Source organism: Stegodyphus dumicola, chromosome X2 (genome assembly GCF_044657685.1).
Source record: "Stegodyphus dumicola isolate Sdum_Otavi_A_Nest chromosome X2, ASM4465768v1".
In the NCBI taxonomy this organism is placed as follows: Eukaryota; Metazoa; Arthropoda; class Arachnida; order Araneae; family Eresidae; genus Stegodyphus; species Stegodyphus dumicola.
The window spans coordinates 20,335,741-20,358,796 of NC_140781.1; the positions used below are offsets into that span (position 1 = coordinate 20,335,741).

At 32.8% G+C, this 23,056-nt stretch overlaps 1 protein-coding gene across 2 annotated transcripts in view; it reads right to left on the reverse strand.

Annotated features, from left to right (window-relative positions):
- Positions 1-22,330, reverse strand: part of LOC118200767 (putative elongation factor 1-delta) — a 56,021-nt gene extending 33,691 nt beyond the window's left edge. The window contains exons 1-2 of one of the 2 annotated variants that reach the window (XM_035372734.2): positions 22,173-22,330; positions 8,025-8,170 (exon numbers count right to left, since the gene is read on the reverse strand). In XM_035372734.2, the coding sequence (XP_035228625.1) occupies positions 8,025-8,170; positions 22,173-22,257 (231 nt within the window). In that variant the 5' untranslated portion in view covers positions 22,258-22,330. The remainder of the gene's footprint in view (positions 1-8,024; positions 8,171-22,172) is intronic. The other variant, XM_035372733.2, reaches the window with a different exon arrangement.
- Between the last annotated feature and the right edge of the window lie 726 nt (positions 22,331-23,056).

Below are 23,056 nucleotides of genomic sequence, written 5' to 3' on the forward strand. Positions count from 1 at the left end.
TGTACATTTTCTGCGGCAGTCATGGAGTTAATGAAAGTCTCTGGAAAGGATAACAATCTTCCCAAACCTTCACTTAGTTACTCTTTGTGAAATTATACTATCAATACCAGAGTGGTGGAGCAATCATGTACACTTCATAAAATGTCTGAAATTGTGAACTCTGCATCGGATATGATGTAATTATTAATGTAATTATTTTATGGTAAATTTAAATTAAAAACAAGATTAAAACCAAGAGCAATTTCAAAATACACCAGAAAAGCCAAAGTTGAACAAAACTAAATCTGATAAAAAAAAACTGAAGAAATTTTCAAATACAAACAAGCAGGTTTTACATTTCTCAGAATACTTTCATTGGGTGATGGTGCCTCAAGAAATGTAAAAAGAAAAAATGTCAAAAACTAATGGCAAAGCTAATGTAAGATATAACAAAATACGATAGCTGCTTTAAAAAATAATTGGCAACCTCAAAATTAACATTCTAGATTTGGCGATCTCCCCTTAAATTCATCTGTTCTGCAAATTTGAGAATCTTCCACGAGTATATAAGAACCTCAAATTAACCAATCATAGCTTAGAGTAATTTCTGCATGTACTTTGTATAAATATTGCTCAGAAATAAACTGCATCACTCTTTTTCTATCTTCCATTTTGCAAACAGCTCTTCACTTTGCTTTCCCGTCTAAACCACCTGCATCTTAATTTTAAGAATTAGTGTACATAAAAGTTTATCATATTTTATTATGAATGAATCATAGAAATATCTTGGATTTCATTATGATTGGATAAGCATCTATGAAGATGATTTGATAAGCGTGGAAATAAAGATTGGAAATTAGTCAAGTTCATGTTTTGTTGTCTTCATCTGTAAGCTTTCCCTCTCAACCACGACGACAGCAAGCCGAGTTCTCTTCTATGTTCCTGGAGTTGTGAGATATACATGGCAAAGATATTTTTGCTCCCAGGTTAAATGATGCTGATGGCATTTCTAACTCTACACATTTTTACATCACTATGCATAGTCTGAATAAAATTATATGAATCCTACATTACATATATGGTAACAAGTTCGTTCTGGTATTATTTTAGGCCAATTTTTTTTTATACTCTGGCAGCACAATAAGCTTTAGTGATCCCACTTATATGGCCAATCCCTTGGTATGAACCTATGTTTCTACACCATTAAAAAACTCCATATGGCTCAAAATTTCGTAAACAAAATATATGAACAGTGATGATTTTGATACTATTCCTTCAAATAACTGTCAGCAATACAATTGTGCATCTAATAAATAGAAATACATAGTTGCTATCTAGACTTAGATTGTCCAGTAGTTAGAACGGTGATGTTTCCAGAAATCATGCATTCACTGCCCCCCCCAAAAAAACTTGTATAAAACAAAGAAATCTGCATGCTCATTACACATTTTCAGAAAAAAGCAGTCACAGGAAAATCAGAAACCGACTCGTGAGCGGAAAAGTTAAATTAAAGAAACCCATACAAATACTGAAATTTTATAATAATGCAATTTAAGCAGTCATAAACATAGCAAAGATTAGACAACAAATACATTGTTTACTTTTCACCAATTCACAATGCCTTTGTTTCCTTGTAATAAACAAAATCTAAAGCATGCTGAAAATATCAAAAACACAAGAGACAGCATCAGAATGATGGTAGACAAAATCTCAAATCTAAACCTAATTAAAGATTTAAAAATTGCTTAGGAATAATGACATTTACTATTCAAGTTCTATTACATCTCCCAGCAGGTACATTTGGACACAATTATATTTACATTTCTATTGCTTTACAAATTTTTCACAAGGTAACAAAATGTACCTATTGATGTTAATCCCTTAAAGTAATACTTAACCTTAATTACATATTTATACAAGGATCCACATTTTTTTATCTCTATTTTAAATGAGAGCAGGGAAAAGCAACAGTTTTCTATAACTTGAGCTCATAAGCTATTTATTCTTTCTTGCAATGACAGTTAAAAGGAAAGCTATAACTGACTTATCAATTTTTTGGGGGGGAGACACAAATATAAAATATAAGGCTTTCATAAATTTGATTTGCTACAAAAGTCAGATCAAATTTTTAAGTGACTGCACTATAAAGTGCCTGCATGTCTATCTCTTACATTTAATGACGAAATTTAAACAATTTAACAAACTTCATTCAAATAAATTTATGTCACCTATTTTCATTGTCCCCCAAATACCTAATTTTGAAAAATCTAAGCATGAAATGTACATCACAATAACACTATCTTTAATAAGTTGACTATCTTAATAATAATAACCTTAGGTATTACATAACTACATGCTAATTTATGGAAAAACAAACAAAAGTATGATTCACACAGGAAGCTTTTATACCTGCCAAATACAGACATGCCAACTTGCTTCAAATTTCAGGAGTTTTTTTTTTTAAAGAAATCAGGAGAATTTTCCAATGAAAAATATATATATATATATACAAAAAAGCTTTTTTTTAACATATAACTAGGAATACTGTATCTCATGGTACTTATATATTATCCAATTAATCATGAAACAGTTGCCAAACAGGGCGATTTACAGTCAATTATTGATAATGTTGACGTAACAATACAGTGTCATCTGTGTTTTGTTTTTATGCAATCGACTTATTATCAATAAGCTATGTTTTATTTTTGTAAACAAGGATATTAATTAGTTGTTACCACTTCCTTTATTGCCATACATTGTGAAAAAAAAGGATTGAAATTGAAATGAAAAGACCTGGCTTCTAAAGAAAACAGCAAGCAATCAATTATTTTCTTAAGTTTATCTTTCTGTTAAAAAAATAACCGTATTAATAGACATAATTCACTCCACTCAATATAGCTGACAAAACAGTAACAGACTGAAACAATTATACACAGAAAGTTTGCACTCTTAGCTTTCAAAAGAGAGTTTCCAGTTAAATTGGAGGATCTAACAAAATAGCTGAAATCGAAAAAAGCGGGAAAACAAAGTGGGTCAAATACTGATTGTTTATTAAACAAAAAGGTGTCAATTTCTTCAGAATTATGCAGAAACCATTAGCACAACTTTGGCAGGATCTCCATCAACTCAGATTTGACTGTCTCCGCTAACCATGGTCAATGGGATAAAATGTTTAGCTTCTAGCTTCTCTGAAAACACAATTAGTATCATTTTAAATCCAATCAGTTTAAAATACTGTATATTACAAATACTTTTATTGTATACAACATTTTACAGAAAAAAAAAGAAGTTCAATCTATTTCTGTACAACTGTTAATAACAGTAGCAGGTTTTAAGAAATCATACGTTTATAGAATAATAAATAATAATAGCAATTGCCATTAGTAAATTATATTAAATAATAGCAATTGCCATTGGCCTGATTTTTGCTAATAAAAGTTTATTCAATGCATCATTATTCAAACCAATTTTAAATTTAGTCCTTGTTTTAAGCCCTTCAGGACAGGTGCATCATATATGCATCAGCAGTGAATCCTCTTACGAGACGGTATGGCACTTTACGCAACTCACTTTGGAGATGGTGAGTTGTTGCACTAGTATGATCTCATGACACAGAATATTTCGTGTATTTAAGCCTAACTTTAAAAAAAAAAAAATCATTAAAACCTTTTTAATCAATTGTTTTGAATTTTTCTGTAATGTTATCTAACACTAATATAATGATAAATACAGAATATCAAGAGATTCTGAAAAACAATTTAATTAAATTCTAAATGCAAGATAAAATAATTGACTCATCTTGATGAAATGCTGTAGAAAACTTACTTAAATCTCTATCTAAATAGATATAAAAAATAATAAAATATATGATCAAATATCATAGCAAAAATTATTCAGAAAGGAGACAGTGTGTGATAATCTAGTCGCTATCATTTCATTAGCTAAGAAACACATTTTCAGGTCAAACTTTTTAATTATTCCATCCCAGCAGAATAATTAATCCTAGGAATCCCTTCATTTTAGACCCATGTAAAGGAGTATTTTCACTCATCTTTTGTTTATAGAAATTATTAGTTTCTTCAACTATTATGCTCATTAGATTATTGAAAAAATTATTTCATTTTCATAACTCTTAATCAAGTTTATTTCTGCAATTCCCATAAAGTCATAAGGCTTCAATTACTTAACAGATCGAGTTCATGACTGAGTAGTCGCTGTTCTGCTGGATTGTAGTGTGAAAGTCACTGTTCTGCTGGATTGTAGTGTGAAAGCAAAACAAACTTCCAATTCAATCTGAGAAAATTGTGGTATCAAAATCACTATTCTCACTTAAATCTAGAGTTTTTTTATGTCAAAATAGTCACCTATGGGCTCGAATAAACACTTACGGGCTTTACTATTGGAATATACTCTTCTACCGTTAAAAACTTCTGTCTCTTAGATATTGCACTATAAGTTTAACTCTATTACTCAGTGCAAAAAAACTTTCTGCTGTCTTCAGATGCAAACTGAATACAAACCGGAGTACCTAAAAACACAACTCCACTCCCAATCTTCCCACAGGAAAAAAACAAAATTGAAGCATAGGATACTGTACAATGTTCATATCGCGTGAAGCCAACTGCGCATTAGGTGGTTTTGTTTACTCTATATCATCTACTTGTACATCTAAACGAATCACCAGAATCAGAAAGTACTTCAAGGACACAAGGTCAACAATGTATATGTTCAAATAAGCTAATTGTAGTGGATACAGAATGCCATCTTGTAATTTAAAAAAATTCTAAAAGAACGTGTTTGTTTTGAGAATGCATATATGCAACACCCATCTGGAAGATCAATGCAAGCAGTGATGCACCACTGCATCACCCTGCTGCTAGCAACCTTTGGGACTGATGCACATATGACATATCTGTCTGCAGAGGGTTTTCAGTTCATCAACATGCCGTCCCGAAGGGGTTAATAACAATACTCAAAATTCTCTCGCCAACTATACCGCTATGGGAAATTGTCAAGATAACCAACACTATTTTAGAGAATTACTACATTTTAAAATCCCATCAGAATTTAACCATTTTCTGATTAAATTCCACTAAATATCACTTCATTATTGGCTCTATCTCATTCACGTTTTCTAGTTTCAAGCCGCAAAACTGATTGCAGTTTATCATACCCATTGCAACATCACTGCTGACGCTTAAGCATTTATTATAACCACTTTGGTAAAAATTACCAAAGATTATAAATGTGCTCAACTTTGGCAGTCATACATACAGCAGTTTTTTAGGCAACCTCATACATGACAGTTTTAATGATAAAAGATTAGTCATTTTTCGTATTTGTTCTTTTTCCTGAATTCCAAGTTCCAACAGCTACAGTTTAACTCTATTACCCAGTGCAAAAAAACCTTCTGCTGTCTTAAGATGCAAACTGAATACAAACCGGAGTACCTAAACCAATTACCATACCAATTGTGATACTTAGATTATAATAGAAACTGCGATCAATTCTTACAAGAATGCTGTTTTGACGTAAAATCACTGAACAGACCATTGCTTTGAATCTATTTTTACAGAGATTTTTGTAATTTGAATTAGAAAGTCTTTTTCCAAGTAGCTTATCGATTTCTTTTCAGGAAAGGTTATTTGAAAATACCAAAAGACACATGGGCTATCTGCCTAAGGGAAGGGATGACTCTGTGGAGGATTTTAAAAAGGAAATTGGCTCGTATTCATATTACACACACAAAACCAAAAAAATATTCAAACATGCAGTCAGCCCTGGGATTGAAGCCAGATCAAACTTTCTGTATTCAGCAACTACAGAAAGTGGCATTTCATATACATACTTGCCAACCTATGACACTCAAAAATCACGAAGTTTTTCACAATGTTAAAAAGACTTTTTAAATGATAAAAATATAGTTTTTAATAATCAATTAACATTAAATAGTTACTAAGTCTTAAATGCAAGCAACACAAAAATACCTTAGACATAAAAAAATTTTTTATTACTTGCATCTTAAAAAAAAAAAAAAAAGAAAGAAAGAAAGAAAAAGAAAGGAAAAAAAAAAGACATTTTAATAAGTTTTTGTACAAATGTTATGAACAGTGGCATATTTTGCTTTCATTAAAAAAGAAACTTCATAATTTCGTTCATAGCAATTGCCACGTAGGCCTGCTTTCACTAATTTTTTGCTAACGCTTTTTCTAATGTGTCATCACTATTTTATTCATATATTAACACTTAATTTAAATAATTTTTATATAATTTAAGATGCCTCATTCGTACGATTGCAATAATAACTTTTTTTGATAATTACATGTCTATGCGTTTTTTGTCTGTATTCGCTATGAAAACTCTCTCACATCAGTATTTAGGAAAGATATTGAAACTGAATTTCTCTTCATATCAATGATAAAAATTTAGAAAGAGCAAGAAACAAAACAAAAAAGAAAGAAATGAAATGATTGTCCAAATTGAATCTATATCATAAAAAAAAAACAGTGTAACAAAACATTTCTTGCTATCGCATGCAACATATTTCAATATTCTGAAGATAAATGGATAAATTCAAAAGAGGAGAAAATTTGCTTTAATCCCTACCAAACTTTCAGGATAAAGTAACATTTTAGAATTAGCATAGTTTCAGTAGTTTTAGCAAGTTTCTTTTGTAGTGGAGGATTTTTTTTTTTTTTGCTTATTTATATCTATTTTATGTTTTATATTAATTTACGAATTTTTTATACATCTCTCTTTTGTTAGCACTCAACAGAATGCAAATGAAGTTAAAAAGTACTTAAGGGGAGGGTTTTGAATATTTTAAGATATAGTAGTTTTGGCAGTGGCACTTGCAACTTATTCATTACTTAGCCGTTTGACTGCTACGCGGCGCAAAAGCGATGCGTTCATTTGTCTTGAAAACCGCGACATTTGTCTCAAAACTCGCGTGCAGTGTGTCTTTGTTGCTCCGTAGATGTGAATGTAGTATGACCTCAAGCGTACTTTGTAACATGAGTGCATTCTAAAACAACTAACTGTGTCACGGTTTTCGAGACAAATGAACACAGTGCTTTTGCGCAGCATAGCAGTCAAACGGTTAATGTAGCTTTCTCAGCATATTTTCTCCCAATATTCAAATTTTACAATTAAAAATGCATCATATACATACCATCACAATTCATGCAGAGCCTTCTTTATAGCAATAATCATACAACAACTATTCAATGCAGAATTGTTACATATAAAATGTAGTTGAGTGTACCATTCTCTAAAAAAGCAACTAATAAAACCATTCATAACCATCATTTATAAATTCTGATTGCAAAATAAATTTCTTATTCTCTCACAGATTTGATACATTAAAATCTTTTTGTACACACATAATTGTCCCATTACATCTCTGCAACTCTTTAAATTCACTCTTTAAAATTTAAGTTTATGTCCAAAGTTATATGATTAAGTAGTAAATTAAATGTATTCTAGAAGGTAAGTATACATTCAGATGCACAACAAAAAGTAATAAAAATTAACAAATTTTAATAACAATTTTTCCCAATAATTATAAAAAATCCAGATCATGCAAAACCTAGTCACTACAGTTTATTAATTACACATTATGAGCAAAAGAAACAAAAATTATAATCAGTCAAATACATGCAACAGAAGTACTTCAGTTTAAAAATAAAAAATAAGACAAAATTGAGCCTTAGATGCAAGTTTTATGGAAAAACTATGCATTTTGAATAGGACTGACAAGGAATTCATTCCTCACCTTGAAGAAGCAAAGATATTTTGATAGATGGCATTATTCGTTGCTTTTTATTTATTTATTTATTTGTTTGTTTATTGCTGATATAGATGACAATTCTGGCATATGGTACAGAATACTTTGGTTTCAAAGAAGATAGATATGATCTTAAATTAAATATTTTTTTAACAAAACATTGTCAATTTATGGTTGAATTTTACCTAATTTTAAATTCAGTATTGATCATCTAACTAAATATTAAATACCATATATAAATGATTTTTTAAATTCTTACAGGATTTGCCTGAGTTAACCGTTGCCGATTCTGCTGAGCAATTAACTCTTGGTAATCTCTCTCAACTTCTTGAAACCTATTGGCTTCAAACCATATAGGTTCAACATCATTCATCATATAATCATTCAACAAATCAGCAGGTAACCCTAAAAAAATAAGAATACATACTTTCAAGATAATGTTACAAGTGCCTCTAAACTGCATGTACTATTTTTTCTGACACTGTACAGTGCTTTCATTACATTTTTTAAATTAATGTGCATTAAAAATACTATTCTATAAATTTTACTTGGCATACAGGATTGGATTTAGATTTGATGAGATCCTAAGCTATTTGAGTTATGGGGCCCTTTACAATGACTACGAGTCAATTTTTTTTATATGGGATATGCTAAAATTTTTCGGGGGGGGGGGGGGGGCGGAGCATACACATATATAAATCTGGCACTGTTGGCATAGTTCGGCACAGAAATGTTAAAACTGTTCAATGAAATACACTTAACTTCAAACAACTAAATAAAAAGTCTCAGAAATGACACTCAAATTGCTGTCACTAACTATTTATCGTATCAAATTTACTGGTTAAAGCCAAATCAATACTGAATAAAACAGCAGGAAAATGAACATTAAGTAGCAAAGTAATGTAGTATCAGTGTAACACAGCCACCAGAGGGCATCACCTATGCGTCGACAGTGAGAGCAAGGCGAAAAACAATGTTGTCAGATAGATGTTGATTCCACACGAAGGTGGCAACAAATGAATTCTGTTAAAGTAGCAAGAGCGAGTAGGCACTGTGAAGCTATTTTATTAAATACTGCATTTAAGTCATGCAGAACTGTGTTTGTATCTAACAAGCGCAATGATGCGCAACAGTACTGTTATTTTAATTCAAATCTGTAGCTATTCTATTATCAATTATTATTCATTAAATGTCTGTAGTGCGGAAGTGTTATTAACGCCCCACTCACAGAAAATCTAGGGGCTCGGCCAGGATACATCAAAATAAGGATGAGCGGCAGCTTAGAATTTATAGACACATTAGATTTTGCTGCAGTGTCTCAAAGTGAACATTTTATGGCTACTGACACAGAATGGGATCCAATCAAAAAACAAGCAAGGTTAAACCTTTGGAGTTACATATGGATGCTAGTAGTCATGGTTTCGGTGCAGTGTTGCTTCAACGCTCAGATGATGGACAGCTGCATAAATTCCACAAGTAAGAAAACATCCCCCCAACAAGAAAAATGTCAGGTCGTGAACTCGAAGTGCTAGCGACTGTCAAAGGCTTTAAAAAATTTCAAAGTTATCTCTTAGGGAAAAAAATCAAAATAGTCACCGACTGCGAAGCAATGTAGAAAAAAGATCTGACGCCAAAAATAGCTGCATGGGCATTACTACTCAATGAGTTCAAACATGAAGTTTTCCACTGACCCAATCAACAGATGAGACATGTCAACACACTAAGCAGGCATGCTGTGAGCATGGTCACTTGTAAGCAAGGTGAAATCACCGCTAAGATCCCAGCAGCGCAAGAGGCTGATGAGTGTTTTCAGTTATTAAAAACTCTGGTTGAGAAAGGACTCTGAGATGACTACTTACCAAAAGATAATGTGTTGTATTTGCAGGAGGGATAGAGTAAGAGATTATTCGTGGCATACATAACAAAGGACATTTTGTTGTACAGAAGACGGAAGATCTATTGAAAAGAGATTTTCATATTTTGAATGCTACAAAGGAAATAGAGGAAGTTATAATGAACTGTGTCACGTGCATCCTACGTAATAAAAAGTAAATGCACCTTCACTTGGTAAGAAAGTCAGAGAGAAGCGGTCTAGCAGAATGCATGCGAAGGAACTGCAACAAGACGCTTAAGACGAGTACGCTCGAAACGTAGCTGACGAACGCGCTTTTACGTTACCAGCGTAAAAGCGTCCAAACGAGTACGCTTGCGAAGAGTGCGTTTAACCAATAGAATTATTTGTGCAAAAATGACGTGACGCTGTAATATAGCGTCAACAGAGCTGTATCTTACTACTTTGCTGTTCTTTTGTATGTTTGCGGCAAGTTGTCCGAATCAGATGATTTTTTTATAGCTGAAACTTTACTATTATGTGCAATTATTAAGCAGAGGAAAAACCACAAAAAATGGCAAGAATGGGTCCGAAAGATTTATTTAGAGCGACCTGTTCAAAGAGATTTTTTTTTTTTACTGCCTTGTTTGCGAAAGGAATACCTGGAATTATTAAATTCCTACTATTAGCTCACACTCTCCCTATATCTTGTTCAAATTTTTAGTACATAAAATGCTTTTTATTCATCTACTCAAGTTCAAATACAATTTTTTAAACTTACAGTGAATGACACTTGATGTTAATACAGCTTTTTCACATATTAAAATTTTTTTAATTTTTAATTTAAAAAATTATGTTTGTATTTTTATTTATTTATTTATTTATTTTTAAACTTTTCTTTGGGGACCTAAGTAGGAATTGACTTAATTTTTTTTGGGGGGGGGTATATTACTTGTTTTTTAATTCCTTCAGGATGAGTATCGACCAGTTTGACAGACTTGCAGATTCTATACCGTATGAAAATTAGGATTTATAAAATTGGTTTGGAATACAGTATATAAAGAGAATTAAATTACTTAATTCTCTTTATATACACCATCCACCATATAATAAAACCAACTTTATATTTTTTTAACTCGCTCTCCCTTGGTCTTTTGTTTTTCTTTTTATTTATTTTTGAATTTAGAATGAGGTTCAAACTTTGGACAGTTTATGAGAAATTATGTGAATGATAAAATATGCAATGAAGTAAAAATAAAGAGAGAATTTATAGATGATATATGATAAAGAGATGCAGATATATTTTTACATAAGGATTTCTATTTGCACTCCACATTTTAAACTAAATTAAAAACAATAATAATAATGAATAAAATAAGAAATGAAAACAATAATAATAGGTAAAATAAGAATATAATGATTAAATATAAGAAACACATTTCAAAATGAGAAAAGCTAACTGAATTATACTGTCTACGGGCGAGGTTCAAACTTGCCACCTTTCCATTCCTCCGCCACCAAAGCAGCGCGCTGACCACTCAGCTATCTGTGATAGCAGTGTTTGTGAAAAATAATGTAACAAGTAGAAGTCGCTGCAAAGGTAATTTAATTAAACTTCAATAAATGATTGCTGTATGACACAAGTTGTAACTTTCCTCCAAAATTTCGTAATTGTATTTTATTGAATACTCTTTCACAGTCAACTGCTGTATTTTAGAAGTTATTATATCGCTGAAGTTAGTTTTTGGTGTATTTAATATTGGGATATTTATAGAGCTTTTTATTACACATGATATAGCCAATATTTAAAATAATTACAGAGAATTTTGTAAGGCAGAAACTTTGATTTCGTAGAAACTGTAATTTATTTACGTTCCTATTACTTACGGTGTTATAAATAGGTGAAGCATATGGATATACTGGTCGGATCATTGCTTTATAAGTATACAGTTTTCCCCTTTAATGAGAATTTTAAATGTATACTAATATGTACGGTTTGAGAAATCTGAAGATGGCGTGAACAATGCTGATTATTTTATTGCTGTATACAGTTATATTTCTAAGCAAAAACTCATCTCTGTGTGGCTCTGACGCCATATTGAAACGGGTAAGCAAGAAGGTTTTCTGATTATGACACGTGATAAGAACTCGGTCAGCTATTGGCTATACGCGCGCGTCGCGGGCGAAAAAGCTGAACAGGAGAGTACTCAGTTTTACGTCTTCTGCGTCCTGCGAATTTACTCCGGCGTCAAAAAAGTTACGTCAACTACGTCGGGAGCGTCCTCGTGTGGACGGGCCTTTACTGGTTGCACGTAGGTGATCAGACCTGGACTTATCCAAAGTGACCGAACGTAGGTGGTCAGCTGTATCTTGTACCTGTCCATACTGGAAGTGTTATGATTCCTCTCCTAAACATAATCAATTCATCTGTATATACTTATCCTGTTCGTCTTTTCTTCTGTCGACTGTATATACTCATCCTGTTTATCTTTTCTTCTGTCGAACCAAGAAACAAGTGCTGTCTTGACATACCAGCAGGCTGATCCATGTTTTCTAGGGCAAAAACAAAGTCAGGATCGCCGAGCTGTAGTATCAGTTAGTTCAATACAGCCACCAGAGGACATGCAGCGAAAGACGATGATGTCAGATAGATGTTGATTCCACGCTAAGGTGGCAAACAAACTCTGTTAAAATAGCAAGTGCGAGTAGGCGCTGTGAAGCTATTTTAAATACTTAAAAGTCACGCAGAACTGTATTTGTATCTAACTAGCGCGAGAACGCGCAACGGTACTGTTATTTTAATTCAAATCTGTAGCTATTCTATTATCAATTATTATCCATTAAATTCTTTGGTGTGGAAGTTTTATTTACTTAAGGATATCAACTTCAACTCCCCACCCACAGCAATATAAGTTGAGACACAATAACACGCCGAATAAATACTAATTCAGAAGTCAAACAACAAAAATCAGCATTATATTTACAAAATTTTCACAGGACTAGTTTCGATGGTTTTACCGAACCACCATCTTCAGCTACAAAATCGCAAATGAACAACATAGGAAATAATGATTAGATAAGATAAGAAAGCCTGGACAAGAATAAGCAAGTGGCGCCATCTGTTGGTAAAACCAAACTAAAACATAATTTCTTTAAAGGCCGAAGACAAATTTGGATTGGAATTAGGATCGTTAACTAGAACAGAAAGATTTTTATGAATGTGAAATGCCTCTAGAAAATCCAGTTCTCCAATGGAAGATGTTTTTTGAATAATTTTGGCAGCAGAAAAACTGAAAGTGTGGTTTTCGGACCAACAATGTTGAGCAACAGAAGACTTCTGTGTTTCCTTTTTTCTAATATATGCCTCATGTTCCTTGACGCGAAATTTTAAGGCTCTCTTAGTTTGGCCAATGTAAATTAAACCACACTGGCAAGGAATCCTATAAATACCCCAGGAATTCATATCCGGAATGGGGTCCTTGAGTATGGAACTCGGAATTTTATTGATGGGAGAATAAACAACCCGAAAGTTAAATTTCTGCAAAATATGTGCAACTATATAGCTAATTGATGGAAAGAAGGGAATGACAACAGAATTTTTATAATCTCCTAAAACAAGATTGTGCCTTTTAGTGTGTTGAGATGAGAATTTTTTAACTGCTTGATTAATAATCCTTCACTTTCGGATTTGTCAAAAATAAAAACTGCGATCAAATCTTCGCAAATCATTTGAGACAACTTAAAACATTCACTTATCCCATCTGTTGCGAATTGTGCCAGATTATATGCTCTTCCCAAAATTCATAATTAACTACTTGATTAATAATTAACTGTTTGATTAATAATCCTTCACCTTCGGATTTGTCAAAAATAAAAACTGCGATCAAATCTTCGCAAATCATTTCAGCCAACTTAAAACATTCACTTAACCCATCTGTTGCGAATTGTGCCAGATTATATGCTCTTCCCAAAATTCATAAAAGTGGTATTCCTTTCCGCCCTATTGTATCAAATTTAGGTACTGCCTCGTATCCATTAGCTAAATATTTAGTTTCTAGATTTTCAACTCTATTAGACAATAACATTTACACCATAAAAAATTCAATAGAGTTTGTAAAAAAAGTTAAAAACATTTCTCCTAGTAATTTACTCATGGTTTCTTTTGATGTAAAATCATTATTCACCAATGTCCCAGTGGAGGGTGCATTAAGATGTCTAGAAACCAGACTTCGCGAATTTCATTTCTCTTGCATCGAAATTGATGAGCTAATTTCTCTCGCTCAACTCTGTTTGAAACAAACACATTTTGTTTTCCAAAATAAATATTTCAAGCAAACTGAGGGATTAGCCATGGGAAGCCCCTCAGTCCCATCCTGGCTGATATCTACATGCATTATTATGAATCAAAATTGTTTGAAACTTTAAACTTCCCGGCATGGTTCTGCTACGTAGACGATACTTTTACTCTGTTTGAAGGTAATAAAGATGATTTAAATAAAGTTCTTTCAACAATGAATTCTATTGATCCTGCTATTCAGTTCACTTTTGAACTTGAGACTTGCAATTCTCTTCCATTTCTCGACATTCTGGTCACACGTAACACATCCAACTTCAGTACTACGGTTTACCATAAACCTTCATCCGTTTGCCTTCCACCACACTTTAAATCATGTCATCCGACTAAACAAAAGTTAGCTTCATTTTATTCCTATGTTTTCCGTGCTCTTCAAGTTTGCTCCTCCAAACTAGCCCTTGATGAAGAACTAAAGTATTTAAAAGCAATAGCTATTGACAGGGGCTTTCCACCCAACATTATTAATCAAGCAGTTAAAAAATTCTCATCTCAACACACTAAAAACACAATCTTGTTTTAGAAGATTATAAAAATTCTGTTGTCATTCCCTTCTTTCCATCAATTAGCTATAAAGTTGCACATATTTTACAGAAATTTAACTTTCGGGTTGTTTATTCTCCCATCAATAAAATTCCGAGTTCCATACTCAAGGACCCCATTCCGGATATGAATTCCTGGGGTATTTATAGGATTCCTTGCCAGTGTGGTTTAATTTACATTGGCCAAACTAAGAGAGCCTTAAAATTTCGCGTCAAGGAACATGAGGCATATGTTAGAAAAAAGGAAACACAGAAGTCTTCTGTTGCTCAACATTGTTGGTCTGAAAACCACCCTTTCAGTTTTTCTGCTGCCAAAATTATTCAAAAAACATCTTCCATTGGAGAACTGGATTTTCTAGAGGCATTTCACATTCATAAAAATCTTTCTGTTCTAGTTAACGATCCTAATTCCAATCCAAATTTGCCTTCGGCCTTTAAAGAAATTATGTTTTAGTTCTGGTTTTACCAACAGATGGCACCACTTGCTTATTCTTGTCCAGGCTTTCTTATCTTATCTAATCATTATTTCCTATCTTGTTCATTTGCGGTTTTGCAGCTGAAGATGGTGGTTCGGTAAAACCATCGAAACTAGTCCTGTGAAAATTTTGTAAATATAACGCTGATTTTTGTTGTTTGACTTCTGAATTAATATAAGTTGATTCAAAAGTCAGCAATGTTTTCCATTAGAGGACTAGCATGGAGTGTTAAAACTGATGTAAATATTAATCATGAAACAAATGCAAAGAGTAGAGGAAGACCTTAAAAATAACATGGAAAAAAGATTTGGTTCAAAAGATTAAGAAGTACCTTGCAAGTAAAACATTCAGGAAACTTATCATGGCTAGTTAACTGTAAATTTATGATACTCACCCCCACCCAAGCTTGTACATAAAGGGAAATCATAACAAAAATATTGATATCAGAAAATATTTTGTTCTTAAATATATTTCTCGTGGTTCCTTTTCCCACACATTCTTTGACATGTTTATAATAAAAGCTATACAGATTAAATCTAAGCACATGCAAAAAGTAATTTATCATCATCACTGTAAATTATTTTAATAAAATGTCAAAATTAACTATAAGACAGTTAAATGAAATTATGGAATTGCAGTAAAGCATTACTAATTAATGCAATTGGGAATACGGACATCGATAAAGATTTCGACACCTTAAAAAGTAAATAATAAAAAAAAAAGGTACCATAACTACTTATGTGCAAAATTAAGAAAATTTGCAAATTTGTCTATTTTTCTGAAAAGTATTGAACCGAAGATACTAATTATGCAAATATTCAGAATCTAATTACATAAGCATACATGTGCATGTCTACAGAGCTGCGACTGTAGAAGGTATATAAGGGCATGAAAGGTTTTTGGCAATTTGCGTATACTTTATAACATTCTTGCACGAGTCAGATCAATTTTATAAGGAAATGAGTACACAGAAACATTTGGATGATGAAATGAGATGGAGAAATGTCGACAGATTGGAGGTAGGCCAATCACCAGTACAGATGGCTAAAGAGCTCATGTAACACCCCATGTCATCTGCAATTTACGGAAGCAGTTTCAGGACAAATGAATACACATCAAGACCTGGACAAGGTCAGCCAAGACCCATAATGCCGATGAACAAAGATCGTTATTTGGCACTTTCAGCATGCGAAACACGACTGCTACAGGTTCACAGCTCTCGCATGAGTAGTATGCTGCCACTGGAACCTAAGTTTCACTGTCTTGCCCACAGGCTTCATAAGATAGCGCTATATGTGTCCCGCTCGCTGCATCACACAAGAGAGTGCATTTAGCATGGTACACACATGCGCCCTGCAGCCCACACTTTTTCCAGATAAGCGGAGATTGAGCATGGACACTGATTCTCGATACACCTGCATCTGGAGAGAGCCTGAAACCTGATACCATCCCTCCCTCATCAGGAAAAAGGATCATTATGGTGGTATGTTTGACAAAGATTACCTGGCTGCTATGAGGCACAGAGATCTTAGAGGCCTATGTTCGACTTTTCTGGGCCGCAGCTGGTCCTAGGTCACACTCACGCAGGGCTCAGTTAGTTGATGGTCACCTGGAAAGTGAAGATATTTGTCTCGTGAACTAGCCAGCCATATATCCTTACCTTAACCCTATAGAACATGTTTTGGGACACTCTTGGGAGGACAATTTTATTTCCCCAGTCTCCTCCAAGAACCATCCTGAAGTTGAATATCATCCTACAGTAGCAGTGGGATCCACTGGGACATGTACACCTCAACTGCCTCCTGTTCAGAACGCTGTCATGCTATACAACCTCTCTTGGCTGTGAGGAGGGGACTATACTCCAAGACTCAGTTTTAGTTCAACAGAACAACATGGATTTTGTACATGTCAATACTCTTCTATTATCGGGACCAGATTAAAAAATGTATGTATGTATGCACTTGTGTGTGTGTGGTATATGTAGGCGTGTATACATACACATGTACCTACATATATAAACACATCCATCCCCATACATGCTTATACATATGCACTTCTCAATCTGGTCCTGATGCCAGAAGAGTAGAACTTCGAAGCATAGAAATGTCCACTATGACTGATAACCATGAACATACAAAATGACTTTTTAATAGAACATCTTTTTCTCTTACAAATGTTACTGATAGAAAAATTCATTAAACAAAAATTCAACAAAACGTGAAAATTCCCTTTACTTTGCACATGGATGTATTTATACTGGACAAAGCAATGAACTAAATTGCTGATATATACGCTCCTTGCTGAATGCATTAACTCCCAAGCAGTATAACTTTGTTTTCAAGTTTCAACTAGCTTATTGAGTCAAATGTCAAGAGAATTGAGAGCTTAATCCAATCACTCAACAGAAAGAAACAACTACTTACTAAAAGCTTTGTAATTACGAAATTCTAGAAAATAGGATCATGAAAACAAAAATCTTCCACATCAAATTAAAACTTAAGAATAATAAACAGCTACCTTACTCTAACTATTTATACTGGATAAGGTAATGAACTAATTTTAGAAAAAGAAAAAATACAAATCATCACATCAATATGCAAACTAGAGGATGAACTTAAATAACTACAGTCAAAAGTCGTTAATTCAAACACCCATAATCCGGACCTCAAAGCTACAAACTTTCTGCGCATGTGTTGCGTTGACGCATGCGCGTAAGACCTTTAAGGCTGCGAATATGCGCATTAGCAAAATATGTTTACAAATGTGCGTTTAATGTATAACGGACAGTATAAGCTAAGCTAAAATTATCTAATTCAGTTAATGTTGCAGATTACGTTGTTCCTTAATCTTCGAATTGGATCCAGCTTATTATTTTTTTGCAGACTGTTAGAGCAATTTTATAAAAGTAAGCTTGAACTTTCGATTATGTCAAATAGAATTTCTGATATATATTTACTAATATGTAAAGGATCTACAAAGCGAAAGTATGCTTCGAAGTCCATTAAACAAAAAGTGGAATTGCTGCAAAAAATGGATAAAGGTTAATGGATTTGTTTATCTAACCATTCCGAAATCTGATTATCAATTTCACGCTGCTCTGCGTGTGTGGGGGAGGGGAGGAACATCACAAGGCGCAATGAACTGGAAGTTGATCTGTCAGCACTATCCTTATCTTCAGGGCAGATGTTTTTCTTTTATTTGGCTTATAATTCCTTACTAAATGTAGTATTTCATCTCGATGTACTCCGTCTTTGATATGATTTAAATCAAATTCCTCGCCATTATAATTCGCTTCCGATAGCGAAGAAAGTAACAGAGGTTATTGAAAACGAAAAAATTTCGATTGACAAATTAGTCGGTATTCTCGAAACAGCAGTAGTAGGACTTGAACAGCGGATATTTGTAACTGAACAAGAAATTATGTCTGTTTATAGAATTAAAGAGAAAGTATTATCACATAAAAAAACGAAGCAACTTAAACAACTTACATTGAAAGAAATGTTTAATAAAGTAAACAAATAAATATTAACCATTTTTTTGTAAATTTTGATACCCTTTAGATCATAATTGCTCTTTATTTCATAAATTACGGTTTCATATTTTTAATTTTATAATTTCTGCATGCCATCTTACAAGATTTAAACTGATGATCTATAATCCAGAAAAATTGATAATCCGGAATCACCGAAGTCCCGACGATTCCGGATTAACGACTTTGGACTGTATAACCAATAGCTGGACAACAAGGATTACAAAATAAGTTATAACATATATATCTCCCTAAATACAAAGCGAAATATAGCATAAATCTGCTTTGTACAGACATGAACACTGCAATGTTCTTTTGTCCCAAATTTATGAAATTTGAACAAGCCAATAAAATTACTTAGCATCATATAAAACCTTACTTGTTAAAGATTAAAATACAAAAATACTTGAAACAAATGTAATGAAAATCTTAGGTAAAAACCACAAAAAGTGAAATACAATAAAGAACAAAATCTGTTTCACTTAAATATTACTCACATAGAAAACCCAGAATACAGAAAAGGGCAGAGCTATGCAGTTGCAAATACTGTTTAAAACTATTCTCTTTTTGTAATTATTTCGGTACTATTCCATTTTGAGGAAAGTAAAAAATTGCAGCAGAAATGTATGCATAAAAGCGCCAAATCTAGCAAATGCGGCAATTTAACAGCACGCCAAATCTAGCATACGCATTGATTTCAGATTGCATAAGTTTATATATAGTTCTATATTTCTGAAGGCGCCATTGAAATACTAGTTTAATTTTTAAATCCTTTTTTGATTTTAAACATTTTTAATATCCTACAGATTAATTTGGGGCATGGGTGTTTTCGTAGTTTTCCCCATGTGTAACATGTATACGAGCCAGTTTCCCTTCAAATGTCCTCCACGAAGGCATCCCTCCCTTAAGGTAGATAGCCCTCGAGTGCTTTGCCGTAATCTAATAAACCAAACGAAACCAGTTTACAAAATTACGTTTGAACAACCAACGAAATGAAATTATGTTTTAGTGACAAGTCGGTAGCATAGCAATGCAGGCATCCATTCAGTTATGTTTAGCAATTTTTATATAAATTATAATAATGATCTGAAATAGTTATTTACTCTTATGCTTCCATTCAGTCACATTTAGCCTTTTTCATATAAATTATAATAATAAAAAAGCATTATATGATAGTAACCTTTCATCTAAAACATCAATCTTAGTTATTTACTATTATACTTCGTTTCTTGCCACAATTATTTTTGGCAGCATGGGCATCAACAATAGTTTGGAGGTTTTTTACTTCCCTCAAAACCAAATAGTGCCATTAATTTTTATGGATTTCTGGAAATGGTCCAGCTTAACCTTTTGCAGCACACCTAAAAATTTCCTTCTGTACCCAGAGAAAAATATAGTGAAAAGGACTTGTAGATTACTCTGAATCTTCTTTTATTTATAGCAGATGGCAGTCCAACACAAACTGGTCCATATATTTTAACCATGTTTAGTTTTTAAAAGACCCTCATTTTTCAAAGAAATCTTCCAGATTTTTTTTTTTTTTTTTTTTTACGATATAAAAGGAATTGTTTGAAAAGAAAGTTCTATGTTATTTTTTTGGCTGCATGCTAATCTCCTAATCTTGCCTAAAATCGAATGGTGAACATCAGGTGTACACAGAGTGGATTCGCTGAGAGACTAAGACAAGACCATCAATTGTATCTTCGTTTCTCTGCAGCTCATTCGGAACAGAAAAGTGGGTCCATGTCTGCACTTAGTTTCCTTTCCTTGTTTTTCTTTTCCTTTTTTGGAAGGGACGTTTGGTTAACTAAGAAATTGTTGGTGTGATTTTCTGAAGGTCAGGGGTAATTTTATAAGTTAATTGATCCTTTTTTAACTAGAGCAATTCTCTTTCGCTCAAAGAAGTTCTGTTATCCCTACATTTAACAGTTTTGAGTTGTAGACATTTAATTTTATTTTATAGCTTATAATATCAAATTGGGAAGCACTTCCGCAGAGAACCCGGTAAATGTAAACATCGCCAACTTTGGCGATAATAGTTCAAACCTGGTAACCCATCGGATATATCCTATTCACTTGTTCGAAGTGTGCAACCATTCCTCTTGCATTTATTTTGTTGAATTATCACAGTCGTTATTCGCATTTGCAGATTTATATTATTCTTCTCTTATTTATTATTATTTTTTCTGAATTTTTTAACAACGAATAGATAGAAATATTTTCGTAGATAGATGCCGGTTCTCGGTTCGGGATGAAAGGAGGGGTGAATGCTAATTTGTAACACGGCTGTTTACGTTGTGTTCTTAATTATTAACAGCTCTAAGAACCATGAGGTTTCCAACGTCTAAAATAATTTGTTTTCGTAGACCGCAAAAATGTGCATGTGCATTTTAAATAATTAAGTAACGCTTTTATTTTTATTATTGGTTATTGTCATCTAAAATTCTGAGAATAAATTAATTTTTATGGCGTAAAATTTTAACAAGATAATATATTGTTAATGCTTTTCTAACAATAACCTTTTAGAGGATGGCAGCTGTGACATAAATTGATGATTAAATTGAAATAAAAAAATATTATTCATTATCTAGGATGACGGAATAGTTTGATGCAACACCATGGTTATCAAAATTAGCAAACCACTGCTAGAGTAAGGAATATATTGTTTTCTGTGTTAACTGGAATTTAATACAATTTTCGTATATCACGTTTAACCAGTTAGTTTTACATCTACATGCTTATTACCTGTGAATTTTTACTACAATATGCTTAATATATTGATTATCTACTAACTTGAATTTACATGGACTAAAAATCATGTTTACGGCTCGCTCAGATGCAACGGCGCCAATGGGTTCTCTGCGGATGAAATCCCTCAAATTGTAGATATAATATCAGTTTATTTTTTCAGATTTTTGTTTTCCAAATGGATTGGTGAGGGCTGAGTCACTGTAAAAAAAAAATACTAGATGAAAGTGTAAATATGAAATGTAAATAACGTAAAAATTATATACTTAAGTTTCATTTTTCCATTCATACGCATGTAATCTTCATATAAGCAAGAAGAGCATTTTGGGGGGGTCAAGAGGAGCAGGCCTAACCATGGCACACGCTGGATACGGCTAAATCTGCTAGTGTTTTTTTAATCGTAGACAAAATCTCTTACTCTTTTACGAGCGCTTCCCAGCATTGAGAGAAATGCTCGTTTCAGCACTCTTTTCGAGGTACACCCACAGAATTAAAACAATAAATGCTATTTTCGCAAATATTTACCTGTGTACTCCTCTAGGGCTGATTAGACTGCTTTTTTTTTTTTTTTTTTTTTTTTTTTTGGTCGGCATTGTAACTTTAAGGTAGCGTGCCGAAAAGGGTTGTTAGCAAACTCGTGTTTTAAAGTTTCTTTTCGCTATAAGAAAATATTATGGCTAACAGGAACTCTTTTAGATACACACCATTTTGTTCTGCTTAATGATAGTTTAATAATGCAATGAATATAGTGAATAACGAAGATACCTACAATTTTGTAGAGAGATAACGATAGTATGTTGAAAAGGCGATTTTAAACAATATACGTTTCAAAATTATTAACACACAAATATTGCACCCCTTATCCCTTATTCCGCCGATACTCAATAATTATAACATATCGATTAACAGTCATATAAAGAAAGTCTTTACCATTCAAAGCCATCATAATTTCGAGCGATACCACGCTGCCAGAAGAGTATACTTGAGTAGAAACACTATTGCCACGTGAGATCATAACTAGGGAAGTTAATTAGGAAAACGTGCGGCAGTATTTTATGTAAACAATTTCCTTAATTTTAAATAAAAACACTAAAGACCCAAAACTAAACGAAAACGTACAGTCAGGAAACTTCACAAATAGCTTATTTCCCAAAAAGCTAATGCTGCGCGATGTTTATGCTTCAGTCCAGCAATGTAATATCAAATGCACTGGACATGCGCTTGCGTCGCTAGAAATATGCGTTAGATTCATGCTTACTGAGTATTGCAATTCTTTTTTTTAAGTTCTGAAATTTCATAAGCCTGCTTAAAATACGTTCGGAGAAAAGACAAAAAGGAAACGAGAAAAAAGGTCATTATGGTAATCCTGAATTCTTCCTTTAGGGTTGTAATAGGATGACGTACTTCCTCTTTTTCGAAGGATTTGATAAAAGATGGAAAATGACAAAATACAATGTGGGTACCCCTAGATCAAATCTTTGACTTTTTTAATTATTTCAGGAAAGTAATAACAAGTTTTTCAAATAAAAATAGAATTTGAAAGAAATAAAATAATGAATATATGATATATTTGGATGTTGCAAATCCTAGTTGTAAAATAGAAATTGAAGATTTAACTCTAATTTTAGCATCTGTTAAATTTACAAATAAAGCAGAATTATTATATAAAGAATTACTATTAGCTTATAGATGAATATATATTTATAGTAATCAATGTATGTAATTCAAAAATCAAATAAAACTAAAAACTCTAAAAGTGGATCGTATCCCACATCTAATGAAGTTTTAACATTATTCATTATTCCACAATATTT